This window comes from Stegodyphus dumicola, chromosome 4, assembly GCF_044657685.1.
Source record: "Stegodyphus dumicola isolate Sdum_Otavi_A_Nest chromosome 4, ASM4465768v1".
NCBI lineage: Eukaryota > Metazoa > Arthropoda > Arachnida > Araneae > Eresidae > Stegodyphus > Stegodyphus dumicola.
In genome coordinates, this window is record NC_140771.1 from 129617878 (window position 1) to 129639429 (window position 21552).

At 31.7% G+C, this 21552-nt stretch overlaps 1 protein-coding gene across 2 annotated transcripts in view; it reads left to right on the forward strand.

The window, feature by feature from the left end:
* The first annotated feature begins 1803 nt into the window (after positions 1–1803).
* LOC118198248 (filamin-A-like) overlaps positions 1804–21552 on the forward strand; it is a 197977-nt gene continuing 178228 nt past the window's right edge. Inside the window, exon 1 of one of the 2 annotated variants that reach the window (XM_085815434.1) lies at positions 1804–1987. In XM_085815434.1, coding sequence (XP_085671560.1) covers positions 1933–1987 — 55 coding nt within the window. In that variant the 5' untranslated portion in view covers positions 1804–1932. The remainder of the gene's footprint in view (positions 1988–21552) is intronic. The other variant, XM_035369877.2, reaches the window with a different exon arrangement.

Sequence of the window (21552 nt, forward strand, 5' to 3'; positions counted from 1 at the left end):
AAAAATTACAATGGAATAATTTATAACAGTTTTTAAGCTAATAAATTTAAGAAAATGTGCTTTTAAAATTAGCTTTAAAAGAAGAACATGCTTTTATTAGAATCTTATTATCTTCTTATGTGATTAACTTCTTCATCGTCTGGTTCATGGAAAACGCACTAACCGCAGCAGTAGTTTGAGACCTGACAAAAGCTTTTGATCGAGTCTGGATTAAGAAGCTGATCATAAAGCTCTTTGATACCTTTAAATTTGTTGAGAAAGCACTTGCCTGAGTTTAAGACTTTCTGAGAGGTAGATTTTTCTTTGTCGTCTTTAATGAATCCTTTTCTAGAGACTAAAGACAAAGTAAGGGTCTGCCTTAAGGCTCTGCGATGAGTCCCATATTATATTATTATCATTATGTGTGGATTTGGAAGGGCTTGAGGCAACTTTAGAAAAGTATCATTGTATTAAAGTATCAGCATTTTTGTTGAGCACTTCATTAAAACTTCAATAAAAATTTAAACTAATGATAATATTTAAATATTACAAACAAACCATTTAAGCCCTGAAGATGAAGTAACAAACATTTTCTATCATAAGTGATTAATTAGTGATGCTCCTTTCGGATAAAAGAGGCTACATTCCTAGGGTAATTAGAATGTCAGCAGTCCCTTCAGTGTTGGTATGCACAATATATTACCTAATCCACACAGAAAATGGAAATCCAGTAGAAAGAGAAAATTAAGTTTTCCCGAAATAATAGGAACGATAACGGAAATAAAAATAATCACTTAGCTATACTTGGCATTTTTGTTAAATTCACAATTTCCGAAATTTTCATATTACACCAGAAATAATTTAAAGAATTATTTGCTTATGATATGTGTGTAGAAGTCAGGAGAGATCATATTTCATATTAAATTCCTAAGACTTAATTCTTTTTCTGAATCATTCCTTTTTTTCTTAACTCTCTTTGTCACACTTTATTATTATTTTTATTGTTTCATGCTACAATTTTATATCATATGAGGTGATCTTCAATTTTTTCTTTTGCATTTATGTGTCATCATGTTATGTATGATTCCACGAAAATTCATTAAATTATAAGTCATAGTCTCTGAGAAATCCGTGAATTTATGCATGTAAACATAATTTTGGACATGAGTGTAATTTAAAGAATTATTTGCTTATGACAATACTGACGAGATCCTTTTTGTCAAACTGTTAGCGAATTTGCTGAGGCCAACCGAACCGTAAGATAAACTGCATGTCTTCTTGACACGACTAAGAGATTCCTTCTATAACGCGTCGACAGAAAATAATGTTTCATTCAAGATAAGGATCTACAGAAGGATGTGTGCGTGTGTGTGTGCGTTGGAGAAGAGTTTACATTGAATGACGTACATAGTAAAAATGCTAGGGGGGGAACACTTAGTTTCAATTTTTGATGCTGCACGAACATGAAAGAAGAGGTTTCCAGTATTTACATATCAGGTGCCTCAGCACACTGTATCCACGAGAAAAATAAACTATCTAACATATATCAAAGTGGTGGGCTACGCTAAAGAGCATTTTAATGATCTTAATAAATTCGTCAACGCTTAAGTAGAAAACCTAAAAAACACTAATAAACGCGAACTGCAAAGAAAATTTTGACACCAACCCTCTGTTTCCCGGTCGGAACCAAAAACGTCTTTTAGCGTCAACCTCCTAATCCAGAAAACGGTTTTTTTTTAAAAAAAGTTCTTTAAAAGTGCGAAGCTCAGTTAAATAAATTAACTCTAATGACGTAAAAAGTCGAAGGTGGATTCTAAATCGCGAAATGGCGTGTGACCGCTGAGAAGGAGAAACCGGAGTCTTTCGCTTCTCGTTCGGGGATACTGTTGACGGCCTTTTGGCGAGACGGTGGCAGATAAGTTCCTTGTTTTAGTTTCATGCTGTGCAACTATTATGGCACTTCACTGCAATACTGAAAGCATCTTCGCTAGTGAACCTCTGGATTTCGGTAGGAAAAGTTATTTATTCATTCTTTCGCAAACCTCCGCAAATTACATCACAGTTTTTAAAAATACCTAGCAGCAATCAATCTAGAACAAAACTGTAGGTTTTTAATCTAAATTTGACATCTTGCAAAATTTTAAAAGAAAAGACAATTTTTTAGGCAGCTTAACAAAGTTATTTTGGAAACAAAGTAGAAACAAAGCAGAATTTGCAGAAAATGTTTTAATAGTTCGTAATTAACTTTGGCCAATATTCCACAATCTTTTGACACGACTGGTATTATTCGACATGAAACTAAAGAAGTTAATTAATAAACTTTTCGGATTGTTTCAAAATACCTTTTTTAAAAAAAATAAATGCTTTTAAATCCCTGCGAGCACTTGAAGGAATTAGTAAGAATTTTATATATATATATGTTCAGTATGAAGTACTTTCAGAAGCTCCATGTCAGATAAATTTTTTTATCTGTATTGATAATCTGTTAAGAATATTGTTGACAGTCTAAATTTAATAATTTAGATTGGTAACAATCTAAATTTAAAAAAAAACCTAATAATAGTACCTTTATATTTCCTCATTAATTTAGGCGTGCAAAAATTGACTGAAAGGAATTACAAATCATTTACAACTACCGGAGTAAAAATTGATAAAGGAATCGGTTATTTCTTAACTCTGATTTAATTTTTTATCAGTAATTACAAACATAAGAAATTTTTTTAATTGTAATTTTCCTGATGTATTTGGAAGTTTAATGACAGTTGCTGAAAATACTGTTTATTTTCCTAATTATTATTATTTTCATTATGTCAGTTCAATAATATTCCTGTTATGCATCCCAAATGACGCGTTCGTAGAAGTGAAATTTATATATTTTAAAAGAATCGTGATTTTAACTACCGTTTAAGTTAAGACACAATAACACGCCGAACAAATACTAATTCAGAAGTCAAACAACAACGCTGATTTTTGTTGTTTGACTTCTAAATTAGTACCGTTTAAGTATTTAGAGAGGAATAAATATTTTAATAATGCTAAAAAATTTAAAAATGTAAAGCGAAAATAATTCTTCACGGAAACTACATACCTGCGAGAAAGTATACTGAATTTCTTGAAAATGTTGATGCAGTAATAAACACAGTCCTGTTTATTTCTGTTATATGTTTTCTAACCTTCTAATTATCTTCTGAGACAGAAATGAATCCCAAACGGTAACTATAAACAAAAATATTTACTGCATCTTTTACCACTCATCCTGCAACAGCTAAGATATACAGCTAATCAACTTCTTACTTGAATGAATACTGTGAAATTTCTTAAGACAGCTTCTCTAAAATGGCCACCTTTGTAAGTGACCAATACTACATTTGTACTGATAGTTGTAATATTACAGTAAACTTCCAATTAATTGGGGTAATGCCGATGACAGCGTCCATTGTTAAAAGTCATGGTTAATCCAATAATACATATTAGACTTTACAATTAAAGCACAGGAAATGTCAGTTAAAAAAATAGGAAAAAGAAATAGCCTATATTATAATTAACAGGAATTACTATTAACATTTTACCTCATTTCTGAGCAGTTTAATTTTGAGAATAATTTTAGTTATTCAGATTTAATCATCATTCAAAGCAAGAACAATATACTTCAGAACACTGTTTTCTTTTATATTACGACTGGAGACAATGGAAGTCAGAAGCTGAACACTTAATTTACCTTTACATACTGCCGTGGATAAAAATCATTCCTAAATACTGTTACGTCTCACACCCTTTCTTCTCATTTAAAAATTTCTCTTAGAATGTTTGATTTGTTCTGATAGTTTGTGATAATAATTTTTACATCGTTAGCAGCAAACAGATTTGACACTTTTTTAATACAAGGGCCAATTAATTTGCAACCCGCTAATCGGCACCCTGTTTATCTTGAATGTACTGTAATTTCTTAGATGATCATTCTCTAACCTGAGGGAGATCAAATATTTATAAAAACGATCATTAAAATTTCCATTTGCGATAAATTATTCATTCATTTTGAAAAGGGTATATTTTCAAAAGTATTATGCGTACACATATGAAAAATGTATGAAAAGAACCACAAACTCAGCAAGTTTTTTTCACTATTTCAACAAGCTCCTCCGATAAGTGGAGGGTTGCTTCGTGGCTGAATGTCATCTTGATTCCTGCATGTTGACGCAAAAATCTAGTCGGTGGGCGTAATCCTCTGGTTTTAATTGTTGCAATAGCTACACATGGTATGGTTTGAAATGCAACCTTTGACGCAAAATCTTCCAAGCAGTTTTTTGTGGTATTTCGAACATCTGGTCAATTGACATCGTCTGGACGTGTGTCTTGTCACCAAAGTGGAACATACTGAATATTTGTAGAGAGTGTATAAACTTGGTGAGTTTGTGGTCCTTTTCATATATCTTTCATGTGTTTACGTGAAATACTTTTGAAAATACAGCCTTTTAAAAACGAATGAATCATTTATGCTACCTATTGTACACGAAAAATGGGGAAAATGGTAAAGATTTAAATTTCTAATTTTTACTGTAACAGCAGAATTCTTTTTATGGGGAACAATTGCTAATTAGCATGTATTCGTAATTAATTTTACAGTTTTACGTCGGGGGTAATTTATTATATACGACAGAGCAGGTATCTATGATACAATATTCTATCAAAGACTCATCACAATCTTTAATAAGGTTTTTTTACTACTAATTTTATCCTTTCCTGTTTTATTGGTCCTACACAAACAATATTAGTGCTTCAGCGTTTTCAAAAACAATGTAATTCTCAAATGAAAGAAACATATCAATGTAAAATTTAAAATTAGTCATGAAAAGTAATTTATTGGTTTCAAAATCTTCGCCAAACCTTAATTTGACAAAGATTTTGAAGGAACCTTTGTCAATTTTGAAGGCGATCAGACACAGGTGCCTCTTTTAGAAGAATAAAAAAAGACTCCCCCCCCCCAAATGTTTTTGTTCAAATGTTGTATAGTTTTCAACGTGACTTCTTCTCGTTAGAATCTTCCTAAATCTCTGTTGCATATTGCCGTTTTACTTTCAGAGTAATAGTCTCTTCTTCTAAGGCTCCTACTGACAATAGATTCTTATTATCAGATTTATCTATTAATATACACGTATATCATTTTTAAATAATATTAAGGTAAATTATACAGGTTATTGTTTGAGATAATTACTGTATGATAAAACTAGTATCTGATATTTATATTAGATAAACGTCCAAAGATATTTGATTGTTCCCAAAGCCTTATTAATTTTCCGATTTACAAAAAGTTTCCATTTTTCTTTGATATTAGCACTGTCACAGAAAAAATAGTAATTCAGTCCTTAATGCACTTTGCAAGTATATTTGTGTCTCTAAAAGTTTCCTCCATCTTCTTAGAATGCTTTTCTCTGAACATAAAGAAGAACAAGATTTCCTAGTAATGCTTTGAAAATTTCCCTTGCGTAGGGCCAAACTTTATTGAGACATATGATCGTAGTTTCACAATTCCCTAATTAAGAATATCCTCAGATCTTCTCATAATAGTAATCTCTCGCTGTTATATTATATTATAACAAGACTTAAGTACGCAATTCTCCAATCTTCGGTGCAAACGAACTTCATGGTGATTCATACTTTTGCAAGGTATTCAACAGATCTAGTCATGACGAAGAGCAATTCAATGACACATTATTTGTTTTCACATTTTTTAACGTTTCAGCAGAATCACTCAATTATAAATTTTTCTTGTGTTTTCAAATTCCTTTCAACTACAGAATTCAACAAATAAAGTTTTCAAAACTCATCAGGTTTATTACATACTTCTCAATCTGTTTTATAGCACCAGTTTCATTTCCTATACTTAAAATTTTTCTTTTCTTTGTCCTTCCTCCATGCTCTTGTAGTCTAAGATTACAACCGACTATTTTTTCACTTATTGGTATGCCAAGAAAAGTAGTGCTATTTAGATTTACCCGTGTCATTGTTAATAGTGGTCAGGGCAGCTGTGTTTTTCCTTAGGATTAGTTCTCTTCACTAATATTCCTTGAACTGTACTTAGTCTGTATTTATTATTGGTGCATGTAACAAAATAAAACATTTGTAGTTTTTATATATGGTATGTTTAACATACGTATGCTATGTTATGTTTAACATAATGTATGTTATGTTATGTTCAAAAAAGTGAACCGGACGGCCTTTCATTGAAACTGAATTTAGTAATGAGATTAATGGGATCGGATAGAATAGCAAAGTTACATAGGGAGTTCTTTACTGTGGAGTTTGCTTATCGAATTATATAAAGAATACATTAGTTCGGAAATCTTCATTAGGCCAACATTTCAAAACTTAAAGCGACAATTCAAAGAGATACTAACATTCTTCTGTCTTGCGTGGAGCATTTCTTTAAGACTGGATATGTTACGGTAAAAGTAATAAACTGGTGGTTATATGTAATAACCAGTAATTATGCATAATTACCACTAAATTTGGTAAATATGATAAATTTTTGAAAATTTATCAAAGTAACCGGTTTGTTTGCATAATTCCCAACTCGTAATGGTAAATGTGATAAATATCATGACTGATTGGTTCAGTAGAATAGAGTGCAGTTTTTTTTTTTTTTTTTTTTTTTTTTTTTTTTTTTTTTTGTGCTTTTTCTTGAGTAGTTACTACTCAGAAAGATATATTTTCGTTGGACACTATAGAATAGGAGATCAAGAATTACAATATTTTATATTTTACAATTAAAAAGTCAATAAATGCTTATATTAAGTCACATACATTTATTAAACCTGAACGAAATTTGAATAAGGGACTGACAGATGTTGTGAAATGAAAAAAATACAATTTACATGAACTTGTAAAAAACAGTTGCCCATAAAAAACAAACTGCATTTACATATGAAAGACAAACTAGGCCCATATTCTAGAGAAAAAGAAACTTTTTTTCAAATGACTTAAATGCTATTACTACAAATTACTAAATATTTTAAGTTTTGTCCCTTATAAACACATCGCTGATATCCCTGACTTCCAGAAAGAAATGTCTTTCTAAACGCATTCTCGAAGTGATATTGCTAGATCTGGAACATCGTCAAGCAAAATAAATTTTTCTTCACAATGATTTCTGGTATACAACTGTGAACATCTTCCTTGTTTCTTTCCCAACCGATAAAACTCTTCATTTTGAACTTCTAATATCACCGCTAATAAATTTCGGGGATCTCTTCTTGCTCGGTAAACGTCTAATATTCGTAGTTTCACTGTGTCACCAACTTTACCAGCAGGAAATTTAAGATTTGAAACCTTCAACATTTTCTTTGGTTGTAATTCTAAACCTTCTTTAGCACTCATTCTATATTTTCTTACTTGCTCTTGCCTGCGTAAAATATCTGTCTGGATTAGAGCGACTGCTGCTTCATTCTCTTTCTGAGTCTTAAAATTAACTTTAGATGGAGGGGCATTTTGAGAAAGATCGTTAGTGTCCGTATTAGAAACACTTTATATGTCGCTATTGGTGTTTTCGGAAGCATTATTAACTGTCTTGATTAATGCCTGAAGCTCTTCTTTAGTTCTAAGATATTCGATAGTGTCATTCGGAAAAGAAGACGCTTTCAAGCCACATTTTGCAGGCGTCCCAAACATTGCTTCATAAGAAGAACACTTGATGCTTTCCTGAAATGCTCTATTTTTCATATGTTGCACGAAACGTAACCACTTCGGACCATTTACTGGTGCGATTACTTTCCAACCAATAACTTAGCATATTTTCAATATCCTGGTTTGCATGTTCAACCGAACCTTGAGTCTGGCTGTGCCTAGGTTTTTCGTGCACAATTTTCAGATCCGGCTACATTGCACAAGCTTCTTCTACGATTTTGTTACTAAACTTCCGGCCATTGTCACTTTGCAGTACACTGGGGGTTCCAAATATAGTAAAAATATCAAATAAGTGATATGCAGCCTCTTCTGCACGTTTGCGTTTCAGGGCAGGCAACTGTACGAACTTCGTCAAGTGGTCTTAATTGACAAATATAAACTTAAAGTCATTATCTGGTTGCGACTGCATGTCAATTAGGTCCACTTGGCATCTTGAATTCATCTATTGAAAGAAAATTGGCCTAACAACAAGTCCTTTCTTAGGTAACTTTTTTTTTTTTTTGACAACTTCCACAAAAATGTAAGTAAATTATGACTTCATCGGTAGTAATGTTTTTGTACTTTTTTTTTTTTTGAAGTTCTTTTAACATCCTCTTTCTACCACCATGGCCTAGTGATAAGTGTTACCTCATGAATTATGGTAAAAAGTCAGGTTCAATGTTTCTTCTAACCTTCTTCGGAAACATACAATGACCTGACTAGGAACAGAGAGCTTACTAAAGCTATGTTCACTAATTGTAGTAAGTAGACAGGATACAGACGAAGGGTATACAAGACCCTTTATTTTTTTTTATATACAATGACTTCCGTACTTCGGAATACAATGACCCTCCACTCGGGGTCTAACGTAAAAGGTATAAAAATAAAACTAAACTCTAATTTAACTTTAGAATAAGATTGGCCTTATAATAACAGGAAGCGTATGTAGCACAGAGACTGTGAACACTACAATACGTTTAATTTATCAAGAGGATTAAAACCTCTGGCCTGGAAGGCAAATAGCAACTGCGTAACTTCTAAGGTAAGCGGCCTGCTTCGAACTCACTGCTTCCTCTCTCCTGCTTGGCAAAAAGGCCACACTTAAATACTTGGCGTTCGCCAGACAACTTTGCATGAACTCCTTCACGCTTATAATTCTGGCCGGAAGTAGAAAATAAGAAGTGATAGTAAAGATTTAAAATAAAATAAACGTTAGTAAAACTTAAGATCCTTACAAGTTCTTCAAAGTACACGTAAAATCTAACATCGGAGCTGTCTTTTCAACACTGCCTACTTTTATTACATCGTATCTTTTTAGTCTTTGATAATCTTCTTGTTTTTCCCCACTGCCTTTGTTTTTACTATTATTCCCTTTTTTTTAACAAATCATCATAAAGTTCGTTCGTCAGAAAATCACTGTTTGCTTTTTTAGTATCCATAATATTAACTAATTTGGAATTAAAACGCTCAAGCATACCAGACATTATTCAATATTTTATAAAATACGAGAGGGAAGCGAAAAAAAGTCTAGATGCAACGGAATGAGAACTACTACTGAAATCACGTGATTGTCACGTGTTGATAGAAGTTGCGTAATCTGAACGAATTTTCGTAAAGTTAGGGACTTTTATCACATTTACCATTACGAGATTTAGAGATGGTTATGCATAATTACCGGTTATTACATATAATCACCGGATTAATCACATTTACCCTAACAGATATATATGCTGCTGTTGTAACTTGGAGAAATTCATCAAATAAAGTAATTTGGGATAATACATTTTGTTTTCATCATCACTCCAAAGCAAGAAATCCGCCAAAGTTTCACATGTCAGTTTAGAAGGAGTTTTATGCCATTATCATTCTTTTATAACTTTAACATTTCTAATTGTAAAGCCTTTATGCTTTACTCACTTACACTTTAATTAAGTTAATTCAACTGTTTATTTCATGCACCATTTCGAACTCACTACAATTAGATCTTTTTTTTAGCGCAATCATATTTAAATACTCTGAACAGCGCTATGTGTTGGTACACTTGATAAATGAATACTTCATTACTATATATAACCTTACTGACGATATAGAGTAAGTTAATCGCCAGGTATGATTGCCAAATCTACGTATTGACTCGGACTGCTCGATTTTAAATTCACTTCCTTCAAGTTAAAATTTACTTAAATATAAATTTGCTCATATTTTATTTCAATTATTGCCGTGATTTATTATAAATATCTTTATATCGCAATATGTATAGTATGTGCAATCCTTTAATTGTATCGCCAAAGTTATCACAAGAAAAAAGAAGACCGATTAAAGAAATCAATATTATAACTCTTTTTAAATAAGGTAGATAGTAATAAATATATAGAATGAATTAGTTTAAGATATAAAACAAAATTAAAATTATTAAAAAAAATCTGAGCTTTCAGATTTTATATTACGCTCAAAGGGACTTTTAACGTTTTCTGTGTTAACTTTACTTATTAAATATCATATTCTTCGCACTTAAACCATAAAATTTAATTTAACAGCAGTATCACAAAATGTTTAAAAGAACATATCTTTAGAATTTCTGATATACAGTCTCGCGCTCTGGAGGAAAAAAAAATTTTTTTTTTCGTACAATTTGTCATTGCCCCCTTTGAAATCGTTGAGTTCTTTAATAAAAAAAATCATAAATGCTTTACAAAATATGAAACAGATACTAATTCAACAGATACTAATTCAAGTCAAACAACAAAAATCAGCGTTATATTTTCAAATTTTCACAGGACTATTTTTCATGGTTTTACCGAACCACCATCCTCAGCTGCAAAAGCGCAAATGGTAGTATTTGTTCGGCGTGTTATTGCGTCTTAATTATGAAACAAATAATAAAACAAATTCCAAATTTGGGCTTCCGGATGGCCATATTCGGGTGGATACGTACGTTATTCAAAATTTGAGGGCTCTAGGTAGGCTCTAATATTTGGTGGCAACAATTTAAAAAGTGAGTCTCCGTTTATAGTGAATCAACGCAAATTGCCAAAACGAAATTAATAGCCCTTCTGGGAAAATCACCCCTTTGGGCTAATAAAAAAAAAACAGTTAAAATCCAAAATTAGCAGTATAATACGTGTAGTAATTTTTGCTTTCTTATAAAGATCCTTCTTTTCTGTTTAATGTTTTCTAGAACAATTAGTGTCCCTAGATTGTAAGGATTTTAATTCTCACCCAAATTTCTGAATTCCGAAACAATTTTTTTGTGGTGTTTCATTCAATTGCATCTGTTATTTTTGTGAAACTCCGATTTCGCTTAGAATATTTATACCATCTTCTGTATGTAAACTAGCTCCGTTTGTGGATGCATTTAAATAAAGAGTATCCCAACAGTAATGCAAGGTATAATCCGAGCATCATTTTCACTCGCATTGGTCTGGCGATATTTGTAACTTTTAAGTCGGTAGTTGTAGGCACATTACGATTAAAAATCATAAAATGCTACAAAAGGTAATAAGGCGTTATTATTATAAAATGCATTATAAATATGGAGAGAATTATGTGGAAACAGTTCTCGAAGTGAATAATATTTTTGTTCAGAAGTAATGCGTCACATTAACAGGCTGGTCTCCCGAAATCATTTTTGCCATGGGTGAAAGTATTCACTAGTAAGACTATGGCGAAGATCTTCCCCATTATTTACAATAACTGGGCATTCCAAGAAGCAAAATACAGAGTATCTTCATGAAAGATTTTATCTTCAGTCTTGGAATATTTAAGAGATGTTTCAACTCCAGACAACATGTCATTTTTATCTTTGAGATTATGCCTGGTAGTTGAAATATCAAGGAGCGGACGTCATATTTTTGAGTAAAGTCGTATTAAGCGATGAGTTACATTTTCAACATAACGGTAGAATTAACAAAAGAAGTTGTAAGATTTGGAGCCCTTATAATCCTTGAGTAATTTAATTTGAAAGCGTGCAAAACAAAGCAATGTTTGTGCGGATTTAAAGCTGACAGTGAACTTGAACGAACTTTTTCAAGAACTAATTTCTAGCAAAGTCGCAGGGAACATGTGGGCTATCAGATTTGTCGAGTATTGTATTGCCCACTCGCATTGCAAAGCGCATATTTGAGATGAAATAAAATTTTAGATAAAAGAAACGTTTTATTAATAATTAGAACTTACATTTCGCTTAGGACCACTTTTGTATTTTTTGTTCCGAAATAGATATTTTTGTATATATTTTTCGAATTTTTCATCAATTTTCGTATTATTTTTTTACGAAAACGTTAGATCTATTTCGAAAAGGAATCCTTTCTCATATTCCATAGGACTTAATTCCATTTATAATCAATATCCGCCTGTTTTTATGAAAAAGTTACAGTTAACACGCCAATGGTTATGGACGTAAAATTCTGCGTAAAAGGATGGTTTTCTAATTGGTTACACACGAAACATTCTGCCAACTTCGGATTGGATGCATATTGGAAGAAAAGGAGTCAATGAACAAAGTGAGTGGACCAGTTTGGAATTAAATTAATAAAATACCATTTATTTATGGCAAAGTAGCGAACTTTAGGATTTCTGTGTCGAACCCTTGCCGCTTAATGACGTTTACAGTTTATTCTATAATCGGGTTTGACTAAAGGAATGGGTGTACAAACTTCCTTTATGCCGTTCCGAATTCATTTCTTCGCTTTTTAAGATTTCGTTGCTCAGATTCCGTTACTTTAAAAATATGTATAACATTACAGTTTCCACTCATCATTAATAGTATGACCTAATTAAATCTACTCTAATTATCAGATTTCATCCAAGAAATGGTACATGTGGGCTATCAGATGAAGAATTTGTATGACATGATTAATTTGTCGATCGGATTTTGGATAGTATAATTGCGTTTGCAAATTTTTGGAATTTTGTGAAGTGAGCTGAGAACCAGTATCATTTTATTAACACATCTAGCACTGTTCCGTTTAAGCAAAAAATTTAAATGAATTGGTATTGCTTAATCAGTAGGTTTCTTAACACATTCTGAAAATGAATAAACATGTGAGATATATATGTTTCCTCATAATATATACTTTGCCATGAGCGACAGACTCTGATTTTATTACTAGACATAAGAAATACTTATAGAGAGATTTTCTTAATTCTGGTTTATTTTAAGAATTTTGTTTTTATTTCTAATATCCAATTTTTTACTGACTAGCGTTCATATAACTTGCCGTACATATAGCTGAAAAGTTTATTTTTACTAAACTTCGTGTTCTTCATATGATTTATCCACAGTTGCTTTCCTGTATTTCTTAAATATTATTTCTCTCTTTTCCTAGCGTAAGCAATCATTTGCTACATTAACTTCACGACTTTTGTTAAAATACGGCTTTAATACAATCTAAACCCTTTTAGAATTTATATTCCAAGACTTTTTATTATATGACAAAAACTTTTGACATTTGCTGTTCCGAATTCTATCATTCTGTATATATAATTTTTTTCCCCAATGGCGAGCCTAAACCGCTCACAGAAGCGTCCACAGGTCAAAAGCGGTGGTCATTTTATCATGGAAGCACCTAATAGGTGGGCCACCTTTGCTTCTATGAGGGGAATCTCAAATACACCCATACCTTCTCCGCGATTCGTACCCAGGCCCTTTGGTATCGCAGCCGGCTATTCTACTCTAATCATTATACCGTCTGGGGGCCTCATTCTGTATACTGAAATAATAGATTCAGTTTGGTTTAAATTAACAAAATTCTAGTAATTTAAACTTTTCATTTAATTTCTGTTGTAACAACCCTAGATACAATGACATCTAGGACAAATACTGCAGCTAATATTTGGATCTTTACAGAACATATGTATTTTATGTTTATTTAAAGCGACACATATTTAGTAATAAATTCATTTAAATTCAAACTACGAATTTTTCATTTATTGTGGCTTTCAGCAAAGATCATCTGTGATCATGTTCCATTCCGAATTTCTATATTGATAAATATATTGATTTCTAAATTACTCATTGTGTAGGTCATTTATAGCTGATTTTTATATTGATGGATATAGGTAAATACTAATAAAAATGCGATTATGTCAACTCCTTTATTGCTCACTTATGCAGCAATGATAACTTTCTCATGAAATTTGGAAAAAACTAGCATCTGATGAATAACAAACGTAAAATTGCAATTAAAAAGATTTTAGTTAATTTAAATTAATTTCTTCTTTTGTGAGTCACTACCATCATTTGTTAATTACTAAAAGTTCAATTAATGTATGAAATATACTAGAAATTTAAAACATTATTTCAGTAATAATCCAAAAGGCTTGTATCTAGTCTCGTATTTTTAGGTAACATAATCCTCAGGTCTTAAGAAAACAGAAAAAGTCAGAAGAAAGGTGTAAAGGAACCTTTATTCAATCACATGTAGTTGAACAGATGGCCTCACTTGGGGCTTATATAAAGCTAGCACTTCTGGCTTAACTCAAAAAAGAAAATAAAAAATTACTCTAATTTTCTTCTGCATTAGTTTAAACAAAAAATTTTTTTTTCTACGTTTTGAAGTTCCGTAGTCATACGTAACATACTTTTACTTCGTTATATGAAATAAAATAAAGCGAAAAATTTCGGGTATCATATTTCATCGGAAATATCCATTTTGACCGTTCCCGAATCCATTTGGGCGATTCGGGGGTTTTGTGTGACGTCTGCACGTACGGACAGAATAACGGACTCTTTTTACTTCCATGTATAAAGTAAAGGAAATGTCGCAATCGCGAAAAATTTCGAATATTTCAACAAAAATATCCATTTTGACCGCTCTCAAATCCATCTGAGCGATGGTCTTGCGTGACATCTGTATGTACGGACAGAGTAAAAGTCTCCTTTCCCCAAAACGTATTAAAATGGATTTAAAAGGGATTCAGATGAGTTTTTTTCCTAACGTTTCTACGTACGTACATACACATGTATGTATGTTATGTAGCTCGCATAACTCAAAATATGAATAGCCTCAGAATTTTGAAATTTTGGTATGGGACTGCTATAACATGTAGTTGTGCATCTCCCTTTTTGGTTGCAGTCGGCGGATATAAAAAAGTATATACAATATATCTAAAAGTATATATATATATATATATATATATATATATGGCTTGGTGATCACAGTATTTTTTATTACTATATGTTGGGAAATTGGGCATTTTTTGCTTTAAAAGTGATTGAACTATGATGCTTCTGGTTAAGGTTTTTGCGTAGAAACTCTAATTTTAATTGTACATTTTTTTAACTGTTTTAACTGTATTTGGTGTTTTAAGTTTTTCTATGTTTTTCTACATATTTTTAATGAAGCTATTTTGAATTTTTATGTATTTTACCCTAAAATCTTAAGAGAATTGATATCTCTTCTCGACTGTGAAATACTGTCATTCATCCGGTTCTTAATAGCGAGAAACATAAAAGGTTCGGATCTTCATAGCCAGATATGTGAAGTATATGTAATAATGCAATGAGAAGCAGCAAAATGCAAAAATTTGTGATATTGTTCAAGGAACGTCATGAACTGACGGAGAAATAAAAATGACCATCAAGGCCGGCGCTAGGCATTTTGCCACCCAGTGCAATCATTGTAGTTCCTAAATTCATAACCCAGAGTCTCCTTAAATTTTAAAAATTTTGTCGCCTTTAATTTCTGCTCCCTATTGCGGAAGCACCGACTCAGGCGTCGGGCCTAGTGACCAAGAACAACTGGCTATCATCCCAGGAAGCAGAGTTCTTTGAGGACGATATGTAAAAACTCGTTTTTTATTAAGATAACGTACTACGAAATTATGTAAATTATGTAGAAAAATAGAGAATTCTATGTAAATTCAACAAATAACTTTTTTGACGAAAAATGTACTTATTTTGCTTTCAGTGCCAGATGACCTTGCTAAACAATTAACCTTGTATTGCTACATAATTTTTAATTATTTGCATTGCCAATCAATTTACCTTTCAGAAACCAGTCTAGAACAGACTTCTATGCATGCCTTAGTATCTTAAGAATTTAGAAATAACAATAGTGAAAGTTTTCAATTTCATCATTAAAGAAATTTTAGTTTGCCTACAAAGAAAATAGGGGATGATCAAAATAAACTAGGCACGCTGGACCAACAATGTGTGCAGGGTGTTCGCAACGTGTTAAAAAATAAGATGAATGATAATATCCAAGGAACAATATTTACAATGAAACCTAGAACCGCATTACACTCAAGTACATGTGCAGGTACAAGTGGGCGAGATACCAGAATTTCATCGCCATTCATCGCAGAAATATTTTTGCGGTGGTGGACAAAATATCGTCCACCGCACTAACTGCGCAACTCCATCCCAATTTCGAAAGAGATCACTGAACATCGTAAAAAATTTTTTTGATCATTGAAAGTTGCAGTGGAAACACAGAACCTGTGGGTCTCGTGGTAAAACACTGGTGTCTTCTAAAGTCAAGTCTCCAGTTGTCCAGAAATATTATTAAAAGATTTCCTACCTCCCTTCCTCTACCACCAAGCCCCTCGAGAGAACTTTTGGCTCCCAGCAATTTAAGTGCCCCCATAACGAACAGCCGCTTACAAACACCCCTGTCTTCTCCAGGATTCGAATCTAGTCTCCTCGGTACGGTTGTCAGAGTCGCTAATCGATCCCGCACCTATATGCGGAATCTCTCTATAAACACTCTGAACAAAATGCGGGATCGATCTCGCATTTTATTCAGAGAGTCAGAAAAGAGCAGCTTCGAAATACATCCAACAAGAAAAAGTCTTTTCTTTTCTGACGTCATTTCTCTCCTAAGGGGAAGTAGCGTATCTCTAATACCTCACCGTAAAGCTACAATATGCAAATTTTCTGTGAATAACAGCAGCATGAGCAGTTGCAGTTGTTGGACTCATCAAGGATCATCATCTGTGAGTATTCTTGAATTCAAGACAAATATAAAGAAATATTTTTTTTTCTTATCCCATAGTTCAAAATATCTCATGGGTCAAAAATGTGAATTTTTTTATTTTACATGTCTGCTTCTCACTATGTAAGTAATTACAATGCACTTTATTTTTGCCGAACCATTTTGTGAGCTTATTTATATGTATTCTAGAATTTTTTTGTTCACAAATAAAACTAAAAAAAGCATTTAAAGACGCATTCTCCATTTATTTTCAAAGAACACTTTATAAAAGATCTATGAAGCGATCACACCCTTTCTACAAGCATCAAAATCCTTTCAGCTACCCTAATGTCAAAGATTTAAAAGAAACCAGTGAAAGAAAAAAGTCGCAAACTCAGCAGAACCGAGTTGGAACGGGAAAGAATTTATCACTGTAGTTGCTGTTTTGCGGCTATAATAATCTTGAATAATCCCCAGAGAAAACTTCCGACTGAGCACCGTTCTAAGATACCTATTTTATATACATGACACGAAGGAAGAGCACTATCTTTTAGCGGTTCATAATTTTCTGTTTTAAGTTTAGGAACAGAACTCAGTTTCTGTTCGCACAGATAGATATCATCCAGTAAATTTATATTCCTTAAATGCGTAATTGTGCTATAAAGCGTCGATAAATAAATATCTTCTTTATCACAGCCCATTAAATAAAACATGTCATGTAATGGAATAAGTTCCATAACGAAAGAAAAAATTCAATCACTGTTTATCACTATAAACTCTAACGACTTTTGTTCTCTATTACATTTTGTTCCGTGCAATCTCATTTTGAAAAAAGTATGTATAATATATATATATATATATGTAGTCGCATTCCAGGTTCGAATACCGTAAAGGTATGCATATTTACTGCAAAGGTCTATCGAACAAACACCGTTTTGAATGTGGGGCGCTTAACAGAACTGCTGATCTCAAACTCCTTTTGTACAGTTGGTGATATGAGAAGATGGGGAACATCCTTATTCTATCGCCTAGGATATAAACAATAAAAGTTTGGATGGAGTTGGATGAAAGTTCTTATGACGTTTAGTTCTCGTGGCATTCGCGCCACCAGTGACGGAATCGTTAAGATGGAATATTAATATTTCGACTCGAATTTGAATTCAGGCAAACGGGCTTTGTTGTTTTCATGTTTTTCCCCGTGAATAACCCGAATGAGCTAATTTCTTTTAGAAATTCCTCCAAGAATGTACCTTTATTCTTGAGCAGACTCGAGAGCTTTGGCTTACTCAAATAACGTAACTAACATTTTGGCATTAATGATTTAATAATTTATGAACATTCAAGATATTTGGCATGATTTACATGAAAAGGCAATTTTTGTGTGCTAAGAAAAATCCTTTCTCTTAACATGAAATGATTTTTTTTAAATGTACTTTTACGGATTCTAATTTCCTTTTGCTTAATTTTTTCATTTTCTTTTGCTGATCTTTCTCTAGCATCAGTGTATTAGGAAAAATTCTAAAATACTTAATGTCATATATTGTAGCTTATTACAATCCATTTGAACCAAATTTGGGTTCAAATCAAAAAAATGTGAAATTATATTTTTAAAGAGAAAGGTAAACCTGATATACTCTCATCAGAGAACAATACAAAGTATTTTTTATTAAGTCATAGTGGAATGGAATTCTTCATTACTCAAAGAAAATTTCAATAAGGACCATGAATTTCCTCATCAAAAAATGATTGATGAATTCATTTTACGAAAATAAAAAATGTAAATTCTGTGACCTTTAGCTGAATATCAAAAGTGTAGGTTGTATAGTGCATGAATAAGAAAACAAGTAAAGAAACTGTTTCTCGTCTTAAATACCTTCAGGTTTTTAAACTTTAACACTGATTTTAAAGCACTGATTTTAAATAATGTTTAACATAATAGACATTTAACCTTTTGATTATGTTACTTAGTTGCAGAAAATTGGTGAAACTATCTGGCTATCTGATTTATAGCCTTCCTGTATTCAGTAAAGAATTCATTGAACATTAGGAATAGAAATTATAATTTCTAACATAGCAGGAAGAATATAAAATATTGTTGAAAAACAGATAAAGAACTATCTTAACAAATAAAGAAATTTCTCTATGAAGCTGCATATTACATTTACTTACATACTTATTTAGATTTCAGATAAAATTAATATAAATATTATAAAACATGTGTTGTATTTTAAGTGTCAAATATGAGAAGAATATGAAACAAATGACAAAATCTATTATTTTGGAATAACCGGGGCAGAAATTAGGAACCATATCACATTAGAAAGTCATATTTCAACAAATTAAAATATTATGAAGCTGCATAAAGGAAGTTTAATATAGCTGGAAAGCTCTATTTTTTGTAGGTAATAGAATTCAATATAAGAACAAAATAATATACGTAAAAAGACGTAGAAAATTTGAATTAAGTTACTTAGAGTTTGATGCTATGCATAAAATAAAAGAAAATCGAATTACACAAAAGACCACTCTTCCTCTACCTTAGAATAATATATGAAAAGTTATACACTTTTCTGGGAAAAATTATGAAAACAATTATAAGTTAGAGGAAATTAATGCAATGGAAGTTTAACGAGAAAATGCGGCCTTTTTTTGCAAGTGCAGTTATGATTATATTATGATAATATCTTAAATAAGATATGCAACCTTGGCCAAAATTATTAGGCAATAATAAAACATTCATTTATGATAGCATAAGACATGTAACACCCGTTCTATGTTCCAACTACTTGGCTAAGAAAATTACAATCTCAATAAGGTGCTACTTATGTTCTGTTAGGTGACTTATTACCACCAGAATATATAACCATTAAATAAATAGATACAGAGTTAATATTTTAAGTTTATTCTATCTCCCCACTTTATGATACTTGCACTACTTACAACTACCTCACCACTTAAATTAAAATATACAAATATAAAATTACCAATAGGCAAGGATCTGGTTTCATCACAAAGCTTCCTTTCACAATTGGACATAAATTCACCAGTTTCAATATAGTTTGACTGAAGACTACATGATTTCCTAGACCGTGACAGAAAGTGGCTCGAATTCTAGTGACGGTACAGTTGATTTTTCATGTTTCTCCCTTTGAAAAATTTAATAACATATTAGTAAGGTTATCTAATTGTTAATAACGTTAGGCATTTAAAGGCTGCTACAATAAAAAAAAGAAATACGATTTTGAATATGAAATAAAAAATTTATTAAAAATAGAAAAAAAAAAGAAAACGAATAAATACTTTCCTAGTTTTCCTTTTTTCTATTTTTAATAAAAGCTCTTTCAAATAAAAATGAGTTAAAATATAAGTATGAAATAAGAGTGAGCGTATAATAAACCATATTGAAAGAAAATAACTAATATCTTTAATATTGTGAGCATTTTTTACGAGAGGTTTGTTTATAAAATTTCAGTTCATATTATTGGGTAATTTTAAGGTTGGTAACTATTAGGTTAGAAATTTTACCAGTTGCGAAGTTTTATTTTCCTTTCATAGGCCTTATTTTTTCACGTACTGTTGTAATGTAGCAAAAATATAATTGTTCTCGTTGTTAATTACTAAGATGTTTAAATTAATAATAAGTTGATCGAAAATTTTAGCTTAAGACAGGTCTGAAAGAAAGATAAGATATGGAGTGTCATTTTCAGGTCCGTTGCAAATTTCTTACTGTCAAGGTTGTTTACTGCGTTTCGTCAACATAATCATCAAGAGAGTCTTCAACTATTACCGTGAGAGAAATATCAGGTAGAAAGTTGTTTTGCTTTCCTTTGCTGTTGAAGCTGCTTTTGCTGTTTGTTTCACTTGCGTGAAAGAAAAGGAAGACTTCAATTTTCCACACATGAAACGTAGGCGTGAGAGAAATTCATCAGTACTTGAAGCAGAAAACTTCAAAATTTTTCTCGGGGGAGATTCGATATCTTTTCTCAGGTGATTTCGCAAACTAGTGCTCTGTTTACATTGGTTCAGGGAGGCTTAATAAAAAAAAAAATATTGTCAAGTTTTTTTTTTTTTTTTTTTTTTTTTTTTTTTTTTTTTTTTTTGTGAATCAATAGTAAAAATTGGGTGCAATTGGAGGTTGCAAAGGAAGAGAGCGTCAAAATTTGTTCCTGTGGCTTTTTTTCTTATTTTATTACGATTTAAAAGGCAAAATACTGATCTGCAGGAAGAGGATAGTTCAATTAGTACATGTCGTTTTTGTCGGAATGTCATCAATTATTACGTTCTGCGATGTAGATGTTGTTAAACTTGTGCTATCTCCATTTAGGGGTACTGAAGAGCATAACTGGTAAAAGAGAAATTTATACGTAGAAGACTGTATAGTGCTACGCGGCTACTACTACTACTATAACCAGCTTTGATATAAATCGCCAACTGCAAGAATCAGATTAAAACTAATCTAGCACGTATTCACTAGAGTCTGTTCACTTTTATAATTTCTAAAACATAACACTTTACTAAGCATGAGGTATATTTTCACAAGCATATCATATCAAAGTGCATTCATTATCTTTACATTAAATATTACTAAAATTTCAGTTTTAGGTAGCAATGCTAACTGAAATTCGGATAACATTTTATTGGTAACGCAGATTTTCTTTTATTTTAACCATGCAATGGAGAAATCTGAGTACTAGTGTCTTTGTAGATACTTGAATTTGAAGTTTCTTATTGTTTTATTGAATTAGTTCTTTATGACTGTTTACAAGTTACTAAAAATATTTTTCTTACTAAAGTAAGAAGAAACTTCCGCATTAAAAATAATTACAATTCGTTTTATTTGAAATGGATCTCTACGATTTTCCATATTGCATTTTTATTCAGAATTCGCTTCAGTTCAAGGAAGCTTAGTTTATATCTATGTATCTATACTTACAAAATATATATATGGAAAATGAAATGAAGAGGAATATTTATTTAAACAGAAATATGTACAATTTTC